This window comes from Cydia pomonella, chromosome 1 (assembly GCF_033807575.1).
Source record: "Cydia pomonella isolate Wapato2018A chromosome 1, ilCydPomo1, whole genome shotgun sequence".
NCBI lineage: Eukaryota > Metazoa > Arthropoda > Insecta > Lepidoptera > Tortricidae > Cydia > Cydia pomonella.
In genome coordinates this window covers 35160986-35180531 of record NC_084703.1, presented here as the reverse complement: position 1 = coordinate 35180531, position 19546 = coordinate 35160986, and the positions used below count along the sequence as shown (strand labels likewise).

General features: G+C 36.2%; 2 protein-coding genes across 3 annotated transcripts; both read right to left on the bottom strand.

Annotated features, from left to right (window-relative positions):
• Positions 1 to 3136: 3136 nt before the first annotated feature.
• On the bottom strand, positions 3137 to 11801 carry LOC133521157 (uncharacterized). The gene is made up of 7 exons (XM_061855954.1): positions 11699 to 11801; positions 11135 to 11217; positions 10681 to 10876; positions 8186 to 8316; positions 6634 to 6697; positions 5231 to 5348; positions 3137 to 3485 (listed from the first exon to the last, which is right to left on the bottom strand). The coding sequence occupies exons 2-7, from the start codon at positions 11214 to 11216 to the stop codon at positions 3291 to 3293; spliced, it is 786 nt and encodes a 261-aa protein (XP_061711938.1). The 5' UTR covers position 11217; positions 11699 to 11801; the 3' UTR covers positions 3137 to 3290.
• Positions 11802 to 11902: 101 nt separating this feature from the next.
• LOC133521132 (uncharacterized) lies at positions 11903 to 19487 on the bottom strand. 2 transcript variants are annotated; one of them, XM_061855917.1, is made up of 6 exons: positions 18311 to 19487; positions 17789 to 17948; positions 17072 to 17208; positions 16797 to 16860; positions 15570 to 15678; positions 11903 to 12799 (listed from the first exon to the last, which is right to left on the bottom strand). In XM_061855917.1, the coding sequence occupies exons 1-6, from the start codon at positions 18372 to 18374 to the stop codon at positions 12650 to 12652; spliced, it is 684 nt and encodes a 227-aa protein (XP_061711901.1). In that variant the 5' UTR covers positions 18375 to 19487; the 3' UTR covers positions 11903 to 12649. The 2 variants fall into 2 exon arrangements, 1 of the variants encoding a protein (XP_061711901.1); XR_009799865.1 differs by lacking the exons at positions 11903 to 12799; positions 18311 to 19487 and having other exon boundaries at positions 13776 to 17208; positions 17544 to 18235.
• Positions 19488 to 19546: the final 59 nt, after the last annotated feature.

The window sequence follows — 19546 nt, the reverse complement described above, 5'->3', positions numbered from 1 at the left end:
AAGATGTACCTATTTTTTTTTCGGGGGAATTACTTTTCTACTCTCTAGCTCTCTACTATGTAGCAGCCTACAGAAAACACCTTTAAAAATGAATCAAACTAGACTAGAGTTTTCTACGACGGCTGATCGGTGATCACGTGGTGCTTTCCATAGAAAACGAAGCGCCGGAAGTTCCTTGTCACAAGTTACGCAGACGTTAGCGAATATGTCAGTATCAGGGGGCCTACCGCAAAAACCGAAATTCGCAAATTGCGGGGATCTTTCTCTTTTATTCTCACTAAGACGTAATGAGAGTGACAGAGAAAAATGCCCACAATTGACGAATTACGATTTTCCCGGTAGCCGCCCTGGTCAGTGACAGTGACAAGCTCGTGGTAGCTGTACTTTTGTTTACCTTGTCTAGCCATTAATTCTGACACCAAGTCAATTGTCCCTAGAGACTATATATATATAAGTTATATTTTAAAGTTATTATATACTTAACTTAATGGGATCGATATAACGAATAAAAATGCCTATTGATTATTTGATATTGAATGGAGGATAAGGGATGATCTTGCGTTAAAACATGATTTCCAATAATCAAGCGTCGGTTCTCCTGAATACGCACTACTTACGTTACGTCTGTCGGGAATTACAATCTTAAATAGCTTATTATATAGATTTCTGACTGAGTCTATTATGCAATACTTACTCATATTTAAATTCAATAACTTTTAATTCTTAGTTGTTGTACAGATAACAGAGTGACAGAATTTTTGGCTAAATAACCCTCAGATCAGTTAATTAACCCTCTCATATGTAAGTATATTTAAGACATATGTACCTGTACCAGTATTGGCCGAACGTACATTGCAACTGAAACTGACCATTACCATTACAAATTGAACCGTAAACCGTAACGGACGGTTACAGTTTACGGTTCAATTTGTAATGGTTAATGGTCAATTGCAATTAACGTTTCGGCCAACACTGCCATGTACCTATAAAGTCGAGGAAGACCAAACTTATGTATTTCAGTATCAAAAATAGACTACCAATTAAAAATGATGTAAACAACCGATCAATGAATTCATCTTTTTGCTTTTATTAATTTACATTACAAGATTGAACACTTGGGTCGATTACAAAGGGCTATGCTGCTGCTTGTGTTAACATCTGCTGTAACAGCCATACCGTCGTCACCAGACTTCGCGGCAGACTCCGCTGTAATCGCGGATGAGACCTTCGGGACAATCTCGAAACCTTATCCTCGGTGAATCTTCCGGCCACATGTTAAAAATACCTCCAGATTTTTCGGAGCTTTCAATTGGCTGTGACCGACAGCAAGCTGCGCCCACCAACAAAAACAGAACGAAAAATTCAAATCGCGTCATTTCAAGAGACGGTTGTTTTGAGTCTCGTTTAGATTTATACTAAATTGTGATTTATCGGCTTCAAGTTTGTCCAAGCGCAAGCTTCCGCCGCCCACGCCGACGGAACTTAGTGATTTTACCGAATTACGTATTTGTGTCAGCCGAGCCGTTCAAGTATGTAGGTACTTGAACTTACATTAAAGTATGTTTTGTTATACGAATTGACCAATATAAAGTTATTCGTATTCGAGTGTACTTTGCCAACCGGAGTTTGAAAGTTCCAACCAGACTAATCGAAACATTTAAAATCGTTATCTGCCTCTCTATTGCTCTTGTAAATTCGAGATCCAATAACGTCGTAAAGACAAACGGAGTAGGTAATCCTAATGAGACCTTAGTTCCCCTCTGGGTTGTTCTTGACCCTTCATGTGGAAGAGTCTTTTGTAAAAACTACTTTTTGCCTGCACTGGTTTCCATTCCTTTTGCTGCGGATGCTATAGAGGCGTGGTTGGCTCTCAACCCTGCATCGGTGCCGGAAAGGCAAGATCGTCAACGTGTGTGGGATGACGTGGGGCTTGAGCGGATGCTCGGGAGTTTAGTGGAGAATGCAGTGGGTCTAGAAAGGGCAAGAGTCATGGCAGTGTCAAAGCCTGAGTCTGGGGCGTGGCTCCACGCGCTTCCCTCTCCGCACTTGGGTACACTGCTCGACGCGGATTGCAGTTGCTCTTCGCCTGGGCTGTGCTGTGTGTGAACCCCACGCATGCAACTGCGGTACTATGGTGGAGAGCAGCGGTCATCACGCGTTGAGTTGCTGTCGTTATGCGGGGAGGTTTGCACGGCACCACGCGCTTATTGATATAGTGCGGAGGGCGCTGGTTTCTGCGAATGTCCCGTGCGTGCTGGAGCCTCCTGGCCTCAGTCGCTCTGACGGGAAAAGGCCTGATGGGTTGACTTTGGTTTCCTGGGAGAGGGGAAAGTACCTAGTTTGGGACGCGACGTGTGTCAGCACCTTCGCAGCGTCGCATATTGGCCGTACCGTGAGAGTGGCAGGGGCAGCGGTTGAGTTGGCGGCGGTTGAGTTGGCGGCGGTTGAGTTGGCGGCGGTTGAGTTGGCGGCGGTGCGCAAGCGGGAGAAATACGAAGTTCTTGCGGACTATTTGTTTGTCCCTCTTGCAGTGGAAACCACCGGTTGCTGGTGTGCTGAGGCCAAGGCTGTTTTCTGCGAAGTGGGGAGACGGATGCGGGAGAGAGGTTTGGATCCTCGCTATGGGACCTTCTTGATGCAAAGGTTATCCATCGCCATTCAACGTGGCAACGCGGCGAGCGACATGGGTAGCTTTGCGTCGGGAGGGTCGCAGGTGTAGGGTAGCTGTCGGTATTTAGGTTAGAAGTAATTTAGGATTATGTTTTTTTTTTTGTATATTTGTTTTGTTATTGTAATATGCTTTTTTATTTGACATTGTTAATTATTTAGTTTATTTTTAAATTGGTATTGTATTTTAATGTAGCTTAGTTAAGGATAATTTATTTTGTAAAACAATGAATAAATTTTGTGTGTAGACAAGGCTAAGAAGATGATGATTTCCCCTAAGGCAGTCGAATCATCGTCTATTCGTCAACATCGTCTAATCATTGTATACAATCAATTAATATTTGACCTACCTATTACCTAGTACCTATTTAGTACTAATAAGAAAAACAGCTCTAGACCTACATATACAGAGTTATTTACTTTATAACGGATAAGAGTTCACTCGTTATGTAGGGAAATAAAACTACGGTTTATTTGTGTGGTTTATTGTACAATTCGTTCCATACTTGATGTTTAAAACGATAACGTGTTTTTCTAAAACCTATAGGGGGGTCACAACATTTGTCTCATAAATCAGTAAATCTAGTTAGCACGACTTATCCTAATGAAGTGCAGCTGAGAGGTTAGACGAATCTATCGATGTATTTCCAGGTGTCGAGTTCTGAGAGCACGGGATTGGCGACCGCTGGCAGCGCGAACGACACGGCGGCGGCGATGGCGCCCTGGAAGCGGTTGGCGTAGTCGATGATCACGTCCTCGAGCATGGCGTTTACTACCTTGTCGATGTCACCGCCTCCGATCACGCCGGTCAGCTCGGACTGAAATATTATTGGTGAGTTTTTTACCGGGCATAACAAACAAAAATGTGCGGACGAAGCAGTTCAAGTGACAAGTGAACTTAGTATAGTATAGAACAAGTAAATAAGTAACCCTGATGCGCAATTTTAAAATGTAGCAGGCTCACTCTTAGGAAAGTATTGGAGCTTGGCGTGATCTAAAATGCTTGATAAAATGTATTCATTTCACTAGTGTAATTATCAACTTCTACGTTCTATGGGTTTCAAACGTGACTAATTATAAGGTCTTAATATATAAACTCGTTGGTAGATAGGTAGGTACAGTCGCCATCAGATATATCGGAGCGGCTAAGGTGCACACAAGTATCTGAACACGCCTTTATAGTCTATTGTCAAGGCGTTCGAATGCGTGTTCAGATATTTTTAAGCACCTAGGCCATCGAAGTGGCCTACCTGATTGCGACTCTACCTATGCATGCAGTGCAGTGTAATACAGAACCCCATCAAAAACATAAATTGGACTCAATTTCACTTATATTAAGAAAATGCGTCGTTGTTGACTACGCCGGCAAATAAAATTTAGATCTATATAGGTGCCAAGTTCTAGTTCACTTGGGATGTAATAGACAGGCGTTGTATGGAAATATTAAGCATAGACCGCGAGCCAGGAACAGATTTTTCATGACTAATCGGCTTCTGGGCGATAACTTGTATAGTGGTTAACGGCTGTGTATAATGAATTTTTGTTGACGTCAGCTGCAGATCCGTTGGTGGGTTGAGAAATGGCAGCCACAGAAACAAGTAAATTTTTTTTTGTCACCGCCTCCCATTTGATATCTTCTCAGATAATAGTTTAGACGCTATTGTGAGAAATAAAATAGTCAGCTGGTTGTATCGCGGTGGAAAGAACGTCACCTGGTCGCATGAAGATGTAAAAAATAAGCGCTTTATCTTTTTATGATAGTAATAACAAAATGATGAAACTTTGCATGTACTAGTAGCATTCCATCAGATATTTCAATAAACGGATTACGCAGTACGCATACTTTGCCACTTATGCCCAAGTGGTAAGGTGTGTATGTTTTACATGTTCATGTGATCAGCTGACGGTCTTACCACCATCATACAACTGACTGACGGTTTATTTTATTTAAAATATCATCTAGACTATCATCTGACACAACAACAATTGGGAAGCGATGACTGAAAAAAAATAACTTTTTTTTTTCACGTTCATGTCATCAACTGACGGTCTTTCCACTGTGATAAAACCGGCTGACTATTTTTTAAATTCATGATAGCATCTAATCTATCAGCCGGGAGGTGATGACTGACGATATATGCTCCTGGCTCGCGGTCTATAATTAAAGTTCAGGATTTGAGTTGGCTAGTTTTTACGTAAGTACGGGCTATATTATATTTTTCTACATTACTTTTCCACCTGGATGTCAAATTTCAACTTCCTAGGTCATCTGTAAATGGGTTAGGTTTTTGATGTTAGGTGATTAGGTCAGTCAGTGAGTCAGTGAGAAAAATCCCGATTTTTAGATGTTTATATCTTATTAACCGGTTGAGCTATATTCATGAAATATGGGGTTCTAGTTAGCCTTAAGGGTGTTAATAAATGCTTAATAGATTTTGAAATATGTAAGGGTCAAAAGTGGCTCTAAATGGTTCGTGTAACTGCGAACTGTCTCTTCTTTTGAACTTGGCTCGTCACGCTGCCGCATGTCTAGATAACGATGATGTTAAATACAATTAGTTACCTTGAAATAAGGAATCTCGTAAGAAGAGTTGATGACTCTGTCGACTAGCACTGACTGGCCGTCTTCCGATTGCTTCAGGATCAACGTTCCACTGAAGCGGAAATCATCAATTTGGAATCTAAAAAAAATACACTTTATTAAATCAAAAAACACAAAAATAAAAGGCAAAAGTTGCTCGATTTTTATTAACATAGGTATACTTACGTAAACAAGCAAGTTTAGCATATACAGTATGTCCCTAGCCATTGGACAAAGCCGAAATGTACATATGCATTAGGATATTTAGAACCAGTGTACAAAGTATCATAACAGCCGCTGTAGCGGTTTCGAAAAAATTAACAAATTACCAATTTTTACTTTGGAGCAGCCTATGGAGTATGTGTTAGTAGCTCCTAAGGTAATATCCTCAAAGAATAGTATGAAACCTTCTTCAACCCTTTTGATTATCTTTTTTATTTATGACACTAATAAGCTTCTGACTTTTGAAAAATGTCATCATTATCAAATATTTCGAACAAATTGTCAAAAACACTGCCAAAGATTAACACAGTGTGTTTCTTTTTGTTGTCGATTATTGCAAATAACTTTTGTTCGCAAAATTTATTTGTTTATCTTTTGTTATACTTAAAAAAATATTAACATCAGAGCATTCCTGAGAAGTAACCCTACGTGGGATTTCAGGGTTTGTCCAATGGCTAAGGTCAGCCTGTATATATTCGGTACCTATGCTCTAAGGGTTTTTACTTGGCAAATGAGATGTACCTACTTGTTTTGTAAACTATAATAAATAGCATAGCTACTGTAAATATCCAGTTATATATGAAGAATCTCAATTTCTGGAGTCTAAAAACAAGAACCAGTCTTTCCTGTGGGTAATACTTAACAGCGTAAATGTATGTTGGAATGTTACATTTTTATCCCACATAGCTTAAGTTTGGGTCTCAGCTGCCATATGCACCCGGATCCGTGGGCCAAATTCGCTACCGATTGGACACCGCAAATTAACCGGTGCAGACGCAGTCGAAAAAAGAGATGGCGGGATGATCTCGACGCTTTTTGCAGCGACTGGCGGGAACAGGCCTATAACCGCGAAAATTGAAGTTCGTCAATTGCGGGCATTTTTCTCTGTCGCTCTAATTACGTCTTAGTGAGAGTAAAAGAGAAAGATCCCCGCAATTTGCGAATTTCGGTTTTCGCGGTAGGCCCCCAGGCACCAAACCGTGATGAGTGGCGGAAGAAAGGGGAAGAAAGAGAGAAAGCAGTGGGACACAAAATAGGCTACATTAAAAAAAAAACTTGATATCTGTGCTTAATATGGGTGATAATTAATAACTAAGCAAAGCGCTCCATTTTGGCAAATTCTAGAGGAAAACTTAAAATAGCGACAGCGATTATCTATTTACCTTGCTTTGCCTTTTCCGTACAGAGGAATAGCAGTCAGCAGATCTCCGACCAAATCGTAGCTCTCTGGGAATGTAATACATATACATTAACTTATACCTACAAGATGTAACAACAATAATGATAAGATATTCGGTATCGTGTTTTGATTAGGAAAAAGTAGAAGAAAAACATTTTTGAAGCAAAAAAAATCTATAGGGTAGCTCGTCTAAATCGGCCTACCCTCGATACAAAACCCAAATAATTTTTGCGTCATAATTTTTTCTTCTAATTTTTATTAATAAAAACACTATACCGAATATTGCCCTTAAATAGATCCCAATTTTGTTCACCTTTTATAAGTCATATAGGTACTTAAAACTTAGGTGTAAAATAATCATAATAGGAGAGCCAGCGATGCTAAATGTGTAGTTATTCAAGCGTCGTAGTGACATATTGGATTCGAAATATTAGATGATAAGAAGAAAGAAAAGGTTATATAATATTTTATTTTTTAGCAAGCCGGAAAGCGTCTACAGATTTATAAAAATGTAAAAAAAAACTCATAGAGCTACTCGAGCACGTCAGATATTGGAATAGTCAGTCGCGCAACATGTTTCTGATAATAAGGGTGTGTTAATCTATAGGTTTACATGGGCAAGGTCATACAAAAGGGTTAAAAAATAGCCGAGCGCGTCAGATATTGAAAGGGGATGTTAAGTGGCCCCTACAAAAGTGTTTATTTGAATAATCTGACGATTTTAGCGATCCGTTAGCGAATGGCAGGGTCACAAAGTTTGCAAAAAAAAACACCATCTTGAAATATTCGAGCGTGTCAGATTATTATAGACTATATCACGGTTATTATTTATTTTATTAGCGTATTATTCAAATAGTGGCATGAAGCGTATGGGGACGGTGACCGGTGAGAGTGAGAAAGAAAGAAAACAAATATTGCCACACATCTAAAAATATAAATTACAATTAAATTTTACACCCGTAAGCTATTATAGGTAATTAACCCAGACAATATCTATAAGTGTGTTTAATTTACAAATAAATAGGAACCCGGGTGCATAGACAAGATGGCAATTGTTAACGCTCCGTAGCAAACGAAACATAACTGTTTCTGTCGCACTAATATGGAAGAGTGATAGAGAGAGATAACTACGCTACGGACCGTGAACGAAAATGCCAACATCTTGTCTATGCGAAAAAGTGAAAGGGAAAAAGAGCTGAGCGCACTACCTATAAACTTCATAAAGGATTTTTGACACTTCGGCTTGCACAAATCGCCATATTTTTTATTTCGTTAATCTTGCATTGTTCCATCGTAAGTCAAGGTCGACGTTTATTTTTTGCAAACTTGAGACCCTGCCATTCGCTTAATAATAACGGATCACTGAAATTGACTAATTTATTTTAGAAAATATATTTTAGTATTTGTAGATAGGTATACATCATATTTTTATTTATAAATAAATAACTAAGTTAGCTAAGTATAATACGCAAAAAAATAGCGGTTAAAGAGTAAATTCGCTCACAAAAATAAACTAATCGTATACAAATGCTCACCGGATTCGATCACAATGCTGGGTACAGAGATGTCCAACGCGAAAGACAGTTCCGAAGGCGTGAATCTGCTGGTGTGCACGTGAAATCCGCCGATACCAGTCACCAAGGCATTCTTTAGGTCTAGGTCGAGGCTGTAATTGAAACAAATATTCCAATATTGTTATAGGTAGCCCAAATAACTTGTAGGTAGGGGGGTATAGGCACCTTTTATACACGGGGTAGCTTCATACAGTCACTCTTACAACATTTCAGAATAGCGGATTTATTACAACTTTACGCATATATTAAGTAGCCGTTGGCGAGAGTCAGGTGTCCACGCAGGTAGCCGCCAACGCAGCCGTCGCAAGAGACGTAAGAGGAAGTAATGTGTAAAGCACTTTCAAAGTAATATTTCGACCATAATCTTAGATAATTCGACCTGAACTAGAGTGTTCATTTCTATGGAACTACTGCTCAATGGTTACTACGATCACGAGTGTGTACACATATTTTGTAATACATTATTAATGGGCAAGTACAATTGTTTTTTTTTGGGATAGGTTTACATTTACTACAGGGGCACATTCGTATTACAAACAAAACTGTACAAAAGTATCCTAATTACCAAAAATTAAAGGGAATCATTAAGCAGAAAGACACTAGATCCGCCTTAATCGAGGAAATAAATTAAATTACACCAGCAAAATATGTTTTGGAAGGAACATTGTCTTTACCGTACCTACGTTTTACATTTTGTAATATAAGAAATGTATGTTTTAGTTGACAAAACGTTAAACACTTAATCTTTGCTATTTTCATGGCCAATTAAAACGATATTTAATAATTATTTTGGTGTTTTCTGAAAATCGTATATTCCAATGCTTCTACTAGTAAAATTCAATTTATTCATTTATTATAAAAAATATTGGCATTTAACTTTTTGTTAAGCAAGCAGAATGTATGTAAAATGTTATTTATTCCAAAATTGAATCACGATCGTAGCGAGCGGTTCGAGAAGTGGAATCTTAAGCGTTGCGAGGGTTTCAATGCACGAGGGTTAAAAAAATATTGCTTTCGAATGAAGACATAATTAAGACATAATTTTTCACCACACCAACGCGAGGAAAATACTATATGGAATACCAAAAAAATCAAACCAAATCAAAACCAAATGAAAGTAAATAACATGTTTCATTCAAAATCATCATTTAAAAGTCATTTCCACCAGCTAACATAAGAAAATAACTCAAAATTTGCATCTATTTACTTTGCCTCACTTGAGGATAAAATACAACTATTTCATTCGTTTTTGAACAATCTTAAAAGGGGTTTTACCAGTTGGTGTGGTGAAAAGTTCATTACTAATGCCCGTTGAATCCAATAAATTCCAGATTCTTTGGGTCGTAACGCTCTGTACATCATAGGGTTGCATTACACGCCGCCCTAAGTAAATACTTCTTTTTGACATTAGTGGTCCGCAGGAACAGAGAATGTGTATTGCAGTCTCCTCCCTCTGACTCCTGCCAGAACCTGAATGTTGCATCTTATTGCTTTCGAATTTGAAATATGTCTTGATATTATATATATATATAAGTATTGCTTTACAGAATTTCGCACAGCATAATGATAAAATCAGTAATGGGCTAATGATACTGATACCTACGCAATTAGTAGATATCCAATTGATATAAATAAACGTATATATATATATATATATATATATATATATATATATATATTCTTATATATATTGATATGTTTATGTATCTACATTGTACAGGTGATTTTTAAATCATGGAACTCATGGACCAAAACCACACTCTCCCATAAAGCTTTATATGACGAAGAATTGCCTAAAATCACAATTATTAGCTCTTTTATTACTTATTTATTCAAAAGCATAGCCCAGTAACTTTAAATGAAGTTGAATATAACCTAATATTAATTTATTTCATTCCAATTTGATAAGCGCAAAATATGATGCGGGGTGAACATGAAAAACAATTTTTTTTACAAAAATTTCGTTCATTATTAAGGTTACTCTCGTAAAAAATATAACATTCACGATTAAAATTTCCACCTGTATGATACTACCATTACTTATGCAATCTATAAATCAAGGAATGCTGATAAACATGCCTTAGGTATAATCTACTACAATTAACAATCAATCATAATTGATACATTATCAGTTCATACCAAAACAATAAAATAGTTATTTGTGTATCAAAAGACCAAAGATAATTAATTTTACGAAAGCTCATTTTAAATCCCAAACCAACAAAAGATTCGAATTTAGAAATTTGCGTAGGTTTAAAAAGTGAAATTCTAATTGAAAGATCACTTTTAGGTCATTTTGTTTCACTCTCTCAACAAAATCGTATTTTGCTCCCTGTTTTTAAGACGAAAGTGCAGGCCCCATGCGAAATCGCCTTTTAGTACTCTATTTGAAAATGTTTTAACAAAGTGGAACATTTTGCCGGTTTCGGCCACATATGATCTCAACGCAGACTTACTTGATGAGTCCCAATGGAAGGTAAAGGTGGAATTCCTCCAAGAATAAGGGGTCTAGAGGTGGAATGCCAAATAGTGCGGATCCATTGTTGATGATGAGACGGATATAGTTGAATAGCTGACGGATCAACTGGTTGATAAGGAATTCAACTCCTGCTGAGAGCCTCTCGGAGCCCGTAAGACCATTATCGGAAATATCTGGAACGTTGAGATATAAAGAATTTCAACAAAATCAAGATATACACGATATACTTAATACTTAAATATAAGCCAACTGTCCCAGCGTTTAATAGCATTAAATTAAAAATATATTTATTTCAAAAAGTTGGCATTACAAGAGAAGCAGTACAATGATCCCCACAATGGGCTCAGCCTGTAATCTCAGAGAAGTATCGAAATAGTGCGGTTAGGTGCGTATAATATTTTCCTAGAATATAAATATTAAGATGCATTTACCGAAGCCAGGGTCAATCTTTTTTACGGCGGTCGGCAGCGCTACCACGACCGCACACAGCAGCAAAACCCCTAGCAACTTCATTCTGGAAAAAAAGTTGACATGTCTTGGTTATGCAGCAATATATTATTTTGGCAGTGTGACGTGTAAAGCCCTTTATTTTAGATTATCAGTTATAAAATAGTAAGCCACTAGGAACCAAGAGCACAGCGCCCAAGACTATTGATAGAAAAAATAGTATGTAATTCTTGCATGGCTGATAATAAGTATTGCTTTGGATCTCAAAATCGTGAGAATGTAGGTATCGCGAACCTCGCATCTTTAGTCCAAGTCAATCATAAGGACTCTATATATATTAATATATCCATAAGGACCAAGACCAAACTCGGATTACACTAATGAAAGTGTGAGTTGAGTAAAACAAAAGTTTTATAAAAAAGATGAAAACTTAAGTTTTTTCTTCAATGTTCGTGACGTTAGTGTACTTTGGAATGAATGATTTCTCTTCCGGATTACAAATGTTTTACGGTAGATCACAACATTTTATTTTATTTCTTTATACACACCTGTTTGTATCGCTGGTAATTGGCGAACTGATCTCGTCCCGTGTTGGAATTAGGAAGAACCCTCGCACAGCTAGATAGTGCGTTAATCGTCGTTGATAATCGATTCACACGCGTCGATCAATCAAGACTGTGGGTCTGTCAGCGAATAGGTCTAATGTTATCTTTACTGGTACCGTAAAATGGGGTGAGTAGGGATTACGAGGGCAGTTGGGTTATGAATGGGGTGAGGAGGGATGACAGAGGGGTGAGTTGGTTTTTACAGACTACTGCTACGTAAATTATATATTCTAATAACAAATCAAGCTATTAAAATTTTCTTTGGTATTATTCCCAAAGTGTCGATTCAACAATTTTCAAATCTCACCTTAGTAGGAAATACGATGTGAGCTGGGACTTCTTACTATTTTGTATTTATCTTTAAAGTTATGAAATGGAACTACAGAAAATCATAAAAAAGCTAAAATTCAAACGACCTGAACATTTATTATGTATAAAAATCAGTTTGCCGCATGTAAAAATAATGTTTTGTCGAGGTTTGAATGTCAGTTTTGTCCCTACTCACCCCATTTTACGATACCTAATTTATTGGCATGTACGATGCCTTTTTTAGTTTTAGTGCAATGCAGGTATTTTAGTTACTTTGAAACAGCGCTCCGCGCTTTATTTACTGCGGGTACTATAACTTTTAGGGGTAGGTAATACAAATAAAAAGCTTTAAGGTGAATGCTTTATTGTCTTAAAATACTGTCAGTAGATAAAATGTGACACAAAATGAAAAAAAAAAAAAACACGTCATGAAAATGTCCATAATCACAGTCTTGAATTTTCATTGGTTTTTCGTAACATCAAGAAGTGGTTTTAACTTTTAATGTAGCTTTCAGTGTTTTACCTACTTACATTTACTGACAGAGCACGTAAAAAAACTAGTAAAAAGAACATATTTAAGTCAATTTAATTAAGCATTGTATTAATGAACTCTTTCAGTAAAGCACCGCACTGCGCGGCGATAGCTCTGTTGAACCTATTGAGGTGGTCCGCCAGCAGCTCGCCTACCATGGCGTTGAACACGTCGTCTATGTTACCATCGAATTCAGTGCGACTCTGAAATACAACAGTAGCTTTATCGGCAATAGACAATGTTTATAATGGGAGATAGAACAAACGCATCTTATTATAGTAGACGAAAAAGAAATTGCACTGATTGGTCATAAAACTTTATAATTACGAATACAAAACGGCAAAATAACCGCTATTAAGCACATTCCATTCATAAAGTAAGAATAACGTGAGCAAAATCGCATTTTGCTCACCGAGTGAGACAAAATAACATTCAAGTGACCTTTAGATTCGAATGTCATTTCAACGTGCGGGGCCTAATACAAGTTCGAAATATTTGGATTCTATTGTCTTTATCCCTTTCACGTCATTAGCAAAAAGAAAGAGACAAAAAAAAGTGCATACGTAATTCAACGGTATATTGACGGTTTATAATAGACCCCCGAAATAAGTCAGACCGCATCGTTCCAAAACACCCTATGAGTCTTCATTCGTAATAATTAATCAATGAAATAAAAGTTTAAAATTTAATAAAAACACCATATTTTACGTATTTTATTATACTATGAAAACAATGAACTTATACTAATTTACGCAATTGTTACGCAGTAAATAATTCTACTTAACTACTTTTAACGATCTCTACTATAGTTGACAAATAGTAGTATCCGCAATTCGGACCGGATCTTACAAAGTTTTTTTTTTACAAAAAAAGTTGTCGATTGAACTGTCAATTGATGTTCGTTAATTCATTATTTACGTATTATTTTATTGAAATTTCTTTCGTTTTGTTTTATTGCGGTAATTAAAGTTAATTGTTAGAATACCTTCAGAAAATTAATAGTTTTTTTTTTTTTTTAGAAAACATGAGTGAAATAGTGATCCGTCCGTCTGGATTACATTTTTTCAGGTTGTATTTTTTGATGGCTGACTGACGTGAAAAATTTTGTGTACTACACGAGATCAAAGTTATTTACATCTCGTGCGCTTTTGAGTCCCTTACTACGCTCAAGATTCTAAATTAGATTCACTCGCTACGCTCGTGAATATTTTATAGAATCTTTGGCTTGCACGGGACTCAAAACAAGCACTCGAAGAAATATCAAACTTTGCTCTCTTGTTGTACATACAAATAACTATTCTTCAACTGTATCTCCAAAAACCGGATCATAGACCCCAAACTTCAAGGGAGGATAAAGTTAAAGGCCCACTTTGGAGGAGATATATGTACAGTAAATCGGACCAGTTAGATATGTGGAAGAAAATTGGAGATGCGTACCTATCCCCAACGACGCACGCTGATGGTGAAATAGTTATTCGCTTCCCAAGGGAGAAAAAGTAGGACATTGCGTGCCGCGTATAAAATTGTATTTAAACTTCGTTTAGCGCAGCGGGAGCAAAAAAGACTCTTTCCGCCCGGAGGGCCGAAAAAGACATTTGCGAGACAAGTTCCGAACAAGCTTGTTATTACGAATGTATATATTTGTGACATTGGGCGAGTTTGTTATTAACTTGTTATTGTAACTAGGTATATATTTATGTATAACCAATCAAATTAAAGTACAATTAGAAACGTAAAATGCGTCCGCTAATTTGAGACTATCGGTTTAACTACAGTATTATACAGTATACAGTGTTCCTGCATCATAGTAATACATTAGGTATATATTAACGCTCAATAAGGATGTCAGAATGACGCAAATTGGAATGATATTGACAGTACGCATTATTATTATTCTAAATCCTAACTTTATGCACCATTCCTATAAATAAATTACTCGCATTTTATTCATAGGTATTAGGTAAATAAGTGATAAAATTGTATGCAGTAAGTGGTTACTACTGTAATCAATCGGATAACACAAAGAAGCTTATTTTTGACGTGTATAGCGATTAAATCACAGCTGTTTGTGGCAAACAGACACAATCATTACGATATGAATAGCGGCAGAACATCAACTACACTAGTGGACGCTTAATATTCACATGATAAGCAGCTACTGCTATCGCTTATGAATATACCTACAGAGTAAAATTTAAAACTAGAAATAAAAATATTGTTATTGGTACATGGTCATTGGTCACCAGTGGCTACCCATGATATGCGCATGTTTATAAAGTACACATTTGTTTTAAACTATAAGAAAGTATATCGACCTCTTAAAAAGTTACTGTCACCTGTCTGGATTAACACATTTGCGATCCAGTTACATGATTTAATGTATAGTTATTGGTAAAACAGATCCTATTTTAATAGACATATTAATTGAGGAGCTAATTAATTCGTTATAATTTGAAAGTCTGCTCCGTATTAGTCTTAAGTAAATTTTTCGGAAATATTGATTGATTTATTCAGTATTTACAAGCAATTAATAAATGAATAAAATATAGGTAAATATTGGTATTATTTCACACAGGGTGCGTTGGCGTAAGTTGGGGTAACAGGGGTAAGCCAAAAAGTTCTCCGTAATACCGAATCACGTATAATGTTTTAGCCCTGGCTTTATTGTTCTAACTGCCATTTATTGTGTCCCGTCTTTCAGTGGTCAATCCATGGTCAATTCCCATTTTAAATGCTCTTGTTCGTCGCATTCGAGACGTAAAGACAAAAAAGGCAGAAAATTGATGGATTAAAAAAATACAATATACTGAGGTAGCGAAAATGAATTCGGTTAATATACATCTTTTTAACAACCTAAATTCACCTTTAAGTATATTTATTTTACGTCTTGTTGCCTCTGAATACACTTGTACGTAGACTTAGCATTAAAAAAAATCATATGACAAATAAAAACTATACAGTCACTATACTCACCAAAATACTGTTAATACTGAAACCAGAGTTCTCAAAGCTTTCAATAGAGGTATAGTCTGATACATGCAGTACAATTATAGTCCATATTCTTAAATCCGTTGTTTGGAAGCTGCAACACAGAAGTAGGCAGTTCAAATGCAGCTAGTGATTAATCAATACTCACCGATTGTAATCCTGAAATCTGAGTAAAAATCGTTTAAGTAAACAATTTTTGTACGACTAGGGAATGAATCAAATTACTTTAGGCAATTTTTTTTATTTGTGTTTTTAATAGGTAATTGTTTTTATAATCACACTATTATATAATTATATATAACCATAAATAGATGTCATACCTGGTAGACCCTGGAACAGGAACAATAAATTAAAGTGAAGGTTGCACTCCTCAAATTGACCAACATAATTATGTTTAGCAACTTTTAAAAATAACGTGTGTTTTGATTTTTAGTACACGTTAACGTTTAGTTAAAGTGTAACAAGCACCGTCAATTACAATGATGATAGCGTACATTTAAGATTAATAATTAATATGTATGGTATGAACAATAGGAAATCTAAAGACTTCATAATTTTTAAAAGTTTTTCAACAAAAGTTTTATCGCTTGGGGAGTACAATATATTTTTTAATTATTTGGTCATGTTACAGGGCCAGTATAAACATCTGCGAGGATATTACAGTATATTTTGAGGTTATTGAAATATAATGATACTTTGTTCCTACTCCATACATTTTTTGAATAAAAATCGTAACTCGACACTCGTTATTTCAAATCGGCCGAAATTCATAGATAAGCATAAGAATGCTGGGCAAAAAGTATTTCAATAATAAAAAAATAACAACTTCGGTTTCTATGTCAAAGAGAGCCGAATTTCAGCCCACAGTGCACCCAGTCTTAAAATTGCGGGAGCTTGCCAGTGCTACAATACAATAATTGCCTATAGCTTTTCAGTCCAGAGCGCGTAGACAACATGCCAATCGTTAACGCTCCGTAGTGAACGAAAAGCAAACTGTCACTGTCGCACAAATATGGAAGAGTGATAGAGAGAGATAACTACGCTACGCTACGGTTTTACTTGATTGTCTGTTTCTTTGACTCCACCGATAAACAGCTACAAGGCTCCCGCGTGAAGAAATAATACGGATAAGTTTATTTGCTCTATAAAGTGTCGGTTCTATTATTGTTCATTGAATACCTATGTTTTCAAAGCATTTCAAATTAAACTTACAGCAACTTTCCTTCACCAGATAACGGTATGGCTTCCATAATATTTCCCTTCATGGTATAGTAATCTGTCCAAAAACAATGTTCTGCTTTAGTCTTGAACTATATATGTGGAGTTATTAAGAAAAAGGTCACTAATAGTGCAATAGTAATATTTTTAATGTCTCTCTCAAAACTCAATAGGTCAATATTAGGTATGTTATATTCTAAATAAGTAAGTATGAGAGGCATACTAGACTGCTAACAAAATAATATTCTGTAATTGTAGCGTAGCTTCACCTGCTTCCAATTGCAGTTTAGGGAACTTGATATCTATATCAATTTGAAGTCTCACTCCATCAGAGTTCAAGTCAGACTTGATGATCTCGTATTCAGACAAACCAGTGACGGATCCATTAGTGAGATCCGCGCTGATGCTGCAATAAATAGATAAGTTAGCTACTAGGTAGGTACTTAAGTAAGATCAACCGGGGTAATGCAACTACGAGTACTTAGGGGTTATTTGAGTCTATTTGAGCTCTTAATTTTAACAACGCGAATTACAATTACACAATGTCGTTGCACAATGTCAGTTGAAGCGTTACACAAGCGTGATCTAGGGATAAAAGTCTGTGCTACTTGGAAATAAAACGAAAAATAGAGCTGTTCCGACGATTCGATAAATAACAAAGTAGACACAGTAATTCCATCGTAGCATTTATCCCGCTTGATCTTGCATGAACATATTGTCGTAATTAATACTTATTGGTACCTATTATAGACAATAAAAAAAATTTAACGTTCCAATTCCCCACTTTAGGTGCACGTTTTACCCTGGGAAAATCAGGAAATAGGATACATAAATACATTAAAAAAACTAAACAATTTAAAAATATATAAAAACACTGTTCACTAGTTGACATGACGTCTGTATATGCCATTTTTGTCTTGAAATTCTAAATTTATTATTTTTTTATGTTTGCCGACTTTTTTGTTATTGTACTTTGATATATTCACCATAAAATTGGTCCGCACAAATCCACGTGTTGGGTTTCGAAATTGATTGCCTCCCTATACAACTGTGTTGGGTACCCATCTCTTGCGTTTTCTCTACTTCTAATGTTGGCCAATTGGTGCCCAAAAATTTCTAGCACACGATCACTAACCGCCGATAATTCTGAAATAAATTTACAATGTGTAAGAAGCGTCTACAAAATACAAATGTTTGACAAGTAAATCTATTTGCAAACGTAAATGCGTACATAGAACGTTTGTACAGATATATCCATAAGAATCTGAATGAGACTAAAAATTTGAAATGTAACCGCGCCAACAACTTTAGTTATGGACAATTTTATATGAGTTCAACGATCTTAGGCACAAAGGCGATAAACCATCTAATAAATCAATGATAAACGAGCTTGAATACAAACTTTTATTAAGTTCACTAATAGGCACATAATTAATTTAGGTACGTTATTTTGAATTCCGTACCAAGCATATTATTTTTTATATAGGAAATGTGAACTTTTTACAAACCTTTGGTGCCGCTGTTGATATCTACCGCCAAGGCGAGAAATGACAACAAAATCACAGCATTCATGATTAATAATATTGATTTCACTAGAAGCAGTTATTAAGATATGACTTGGTTTACCTAAGGTTTAATTTATATGGCTTAACAATCATCATAAAGGTTAGCGTTATCACGAAGTTACGAAACCAGGATTTCATTATCAGTTTGTATTCACATTAGTGTAAGTAAACGTATTAGCAACATCTACTCACTAGTATATTTTTTTAGTATCTTAGTGTAGCTATATATTTTAATAATATAAATTTTAAATCTAGGTCCAAAGTTGAATCCTTCATGTAGTTATTTAGATTTAACTAAGTTAAAGCTACTTTTAATCAATTAGCTGCAGACGGGCGTACCTATCGATCTTTTCAATCAACGTTTTCCCATACTCCTGAATTGATGCAATAAAAATGAATGCAAATTGAACAACGACTATAGTTATCACAAGGTATTCAGAAGAACCTTGACACATTTATATAGATCGGAGATAAAATTTCATTGTGTGGAGGCATGCCTTTTGTACACAGGGGCGCGCCTAAGACCATGGATTCACCAGCTTGGTCGACTTGTCTCAGTTGTATATTATCATGAAAAGATGGCTAGATGGGCTATTGTTTACACTGAAAAGGAACTTGTGAATAAACCATTCGTTTCCGACGTAAACTTTACGCAATACTAAATGTAGAGCTTTGATGACAAGTTCTGTAACACAAATAGGTACGGTACTACGTAGCATTTACCAGAATGCCATGGTTTAATTATTAAGAAAATCGATTATCATAATCCGTGGTCCTAGACGGTTCAACAGGTCACACTGACTGCTGCTTAAGTGGAGCGTGGCGAAAGATCCGAATCAGTATGTAAGTATTAAAAGCAGACAGTTAGAGGCTCCCTTTATACAATTTTATATTTTTCTTGATTAGATATACCTATTGAAAGACACCCCAGGATAACAACATCTAAAAATGCTGTTGAAATTAGTTTTGTAAGCAACCCGATAACTAATAATACGAATACCATCTGGTGAATCCGCGTTGATGTATGTATGCCAAAGCAAAACGTTAGTACCTACTTACAGACAGTTGGACTATTTTCGTAAAGGCCGTGAACCTCATCGTTTTACAACTACTGGTATTACCTCATGTACAAACAAATGAGTAATTTTCTATACTTACAAGTGAGTACTTACACATAAA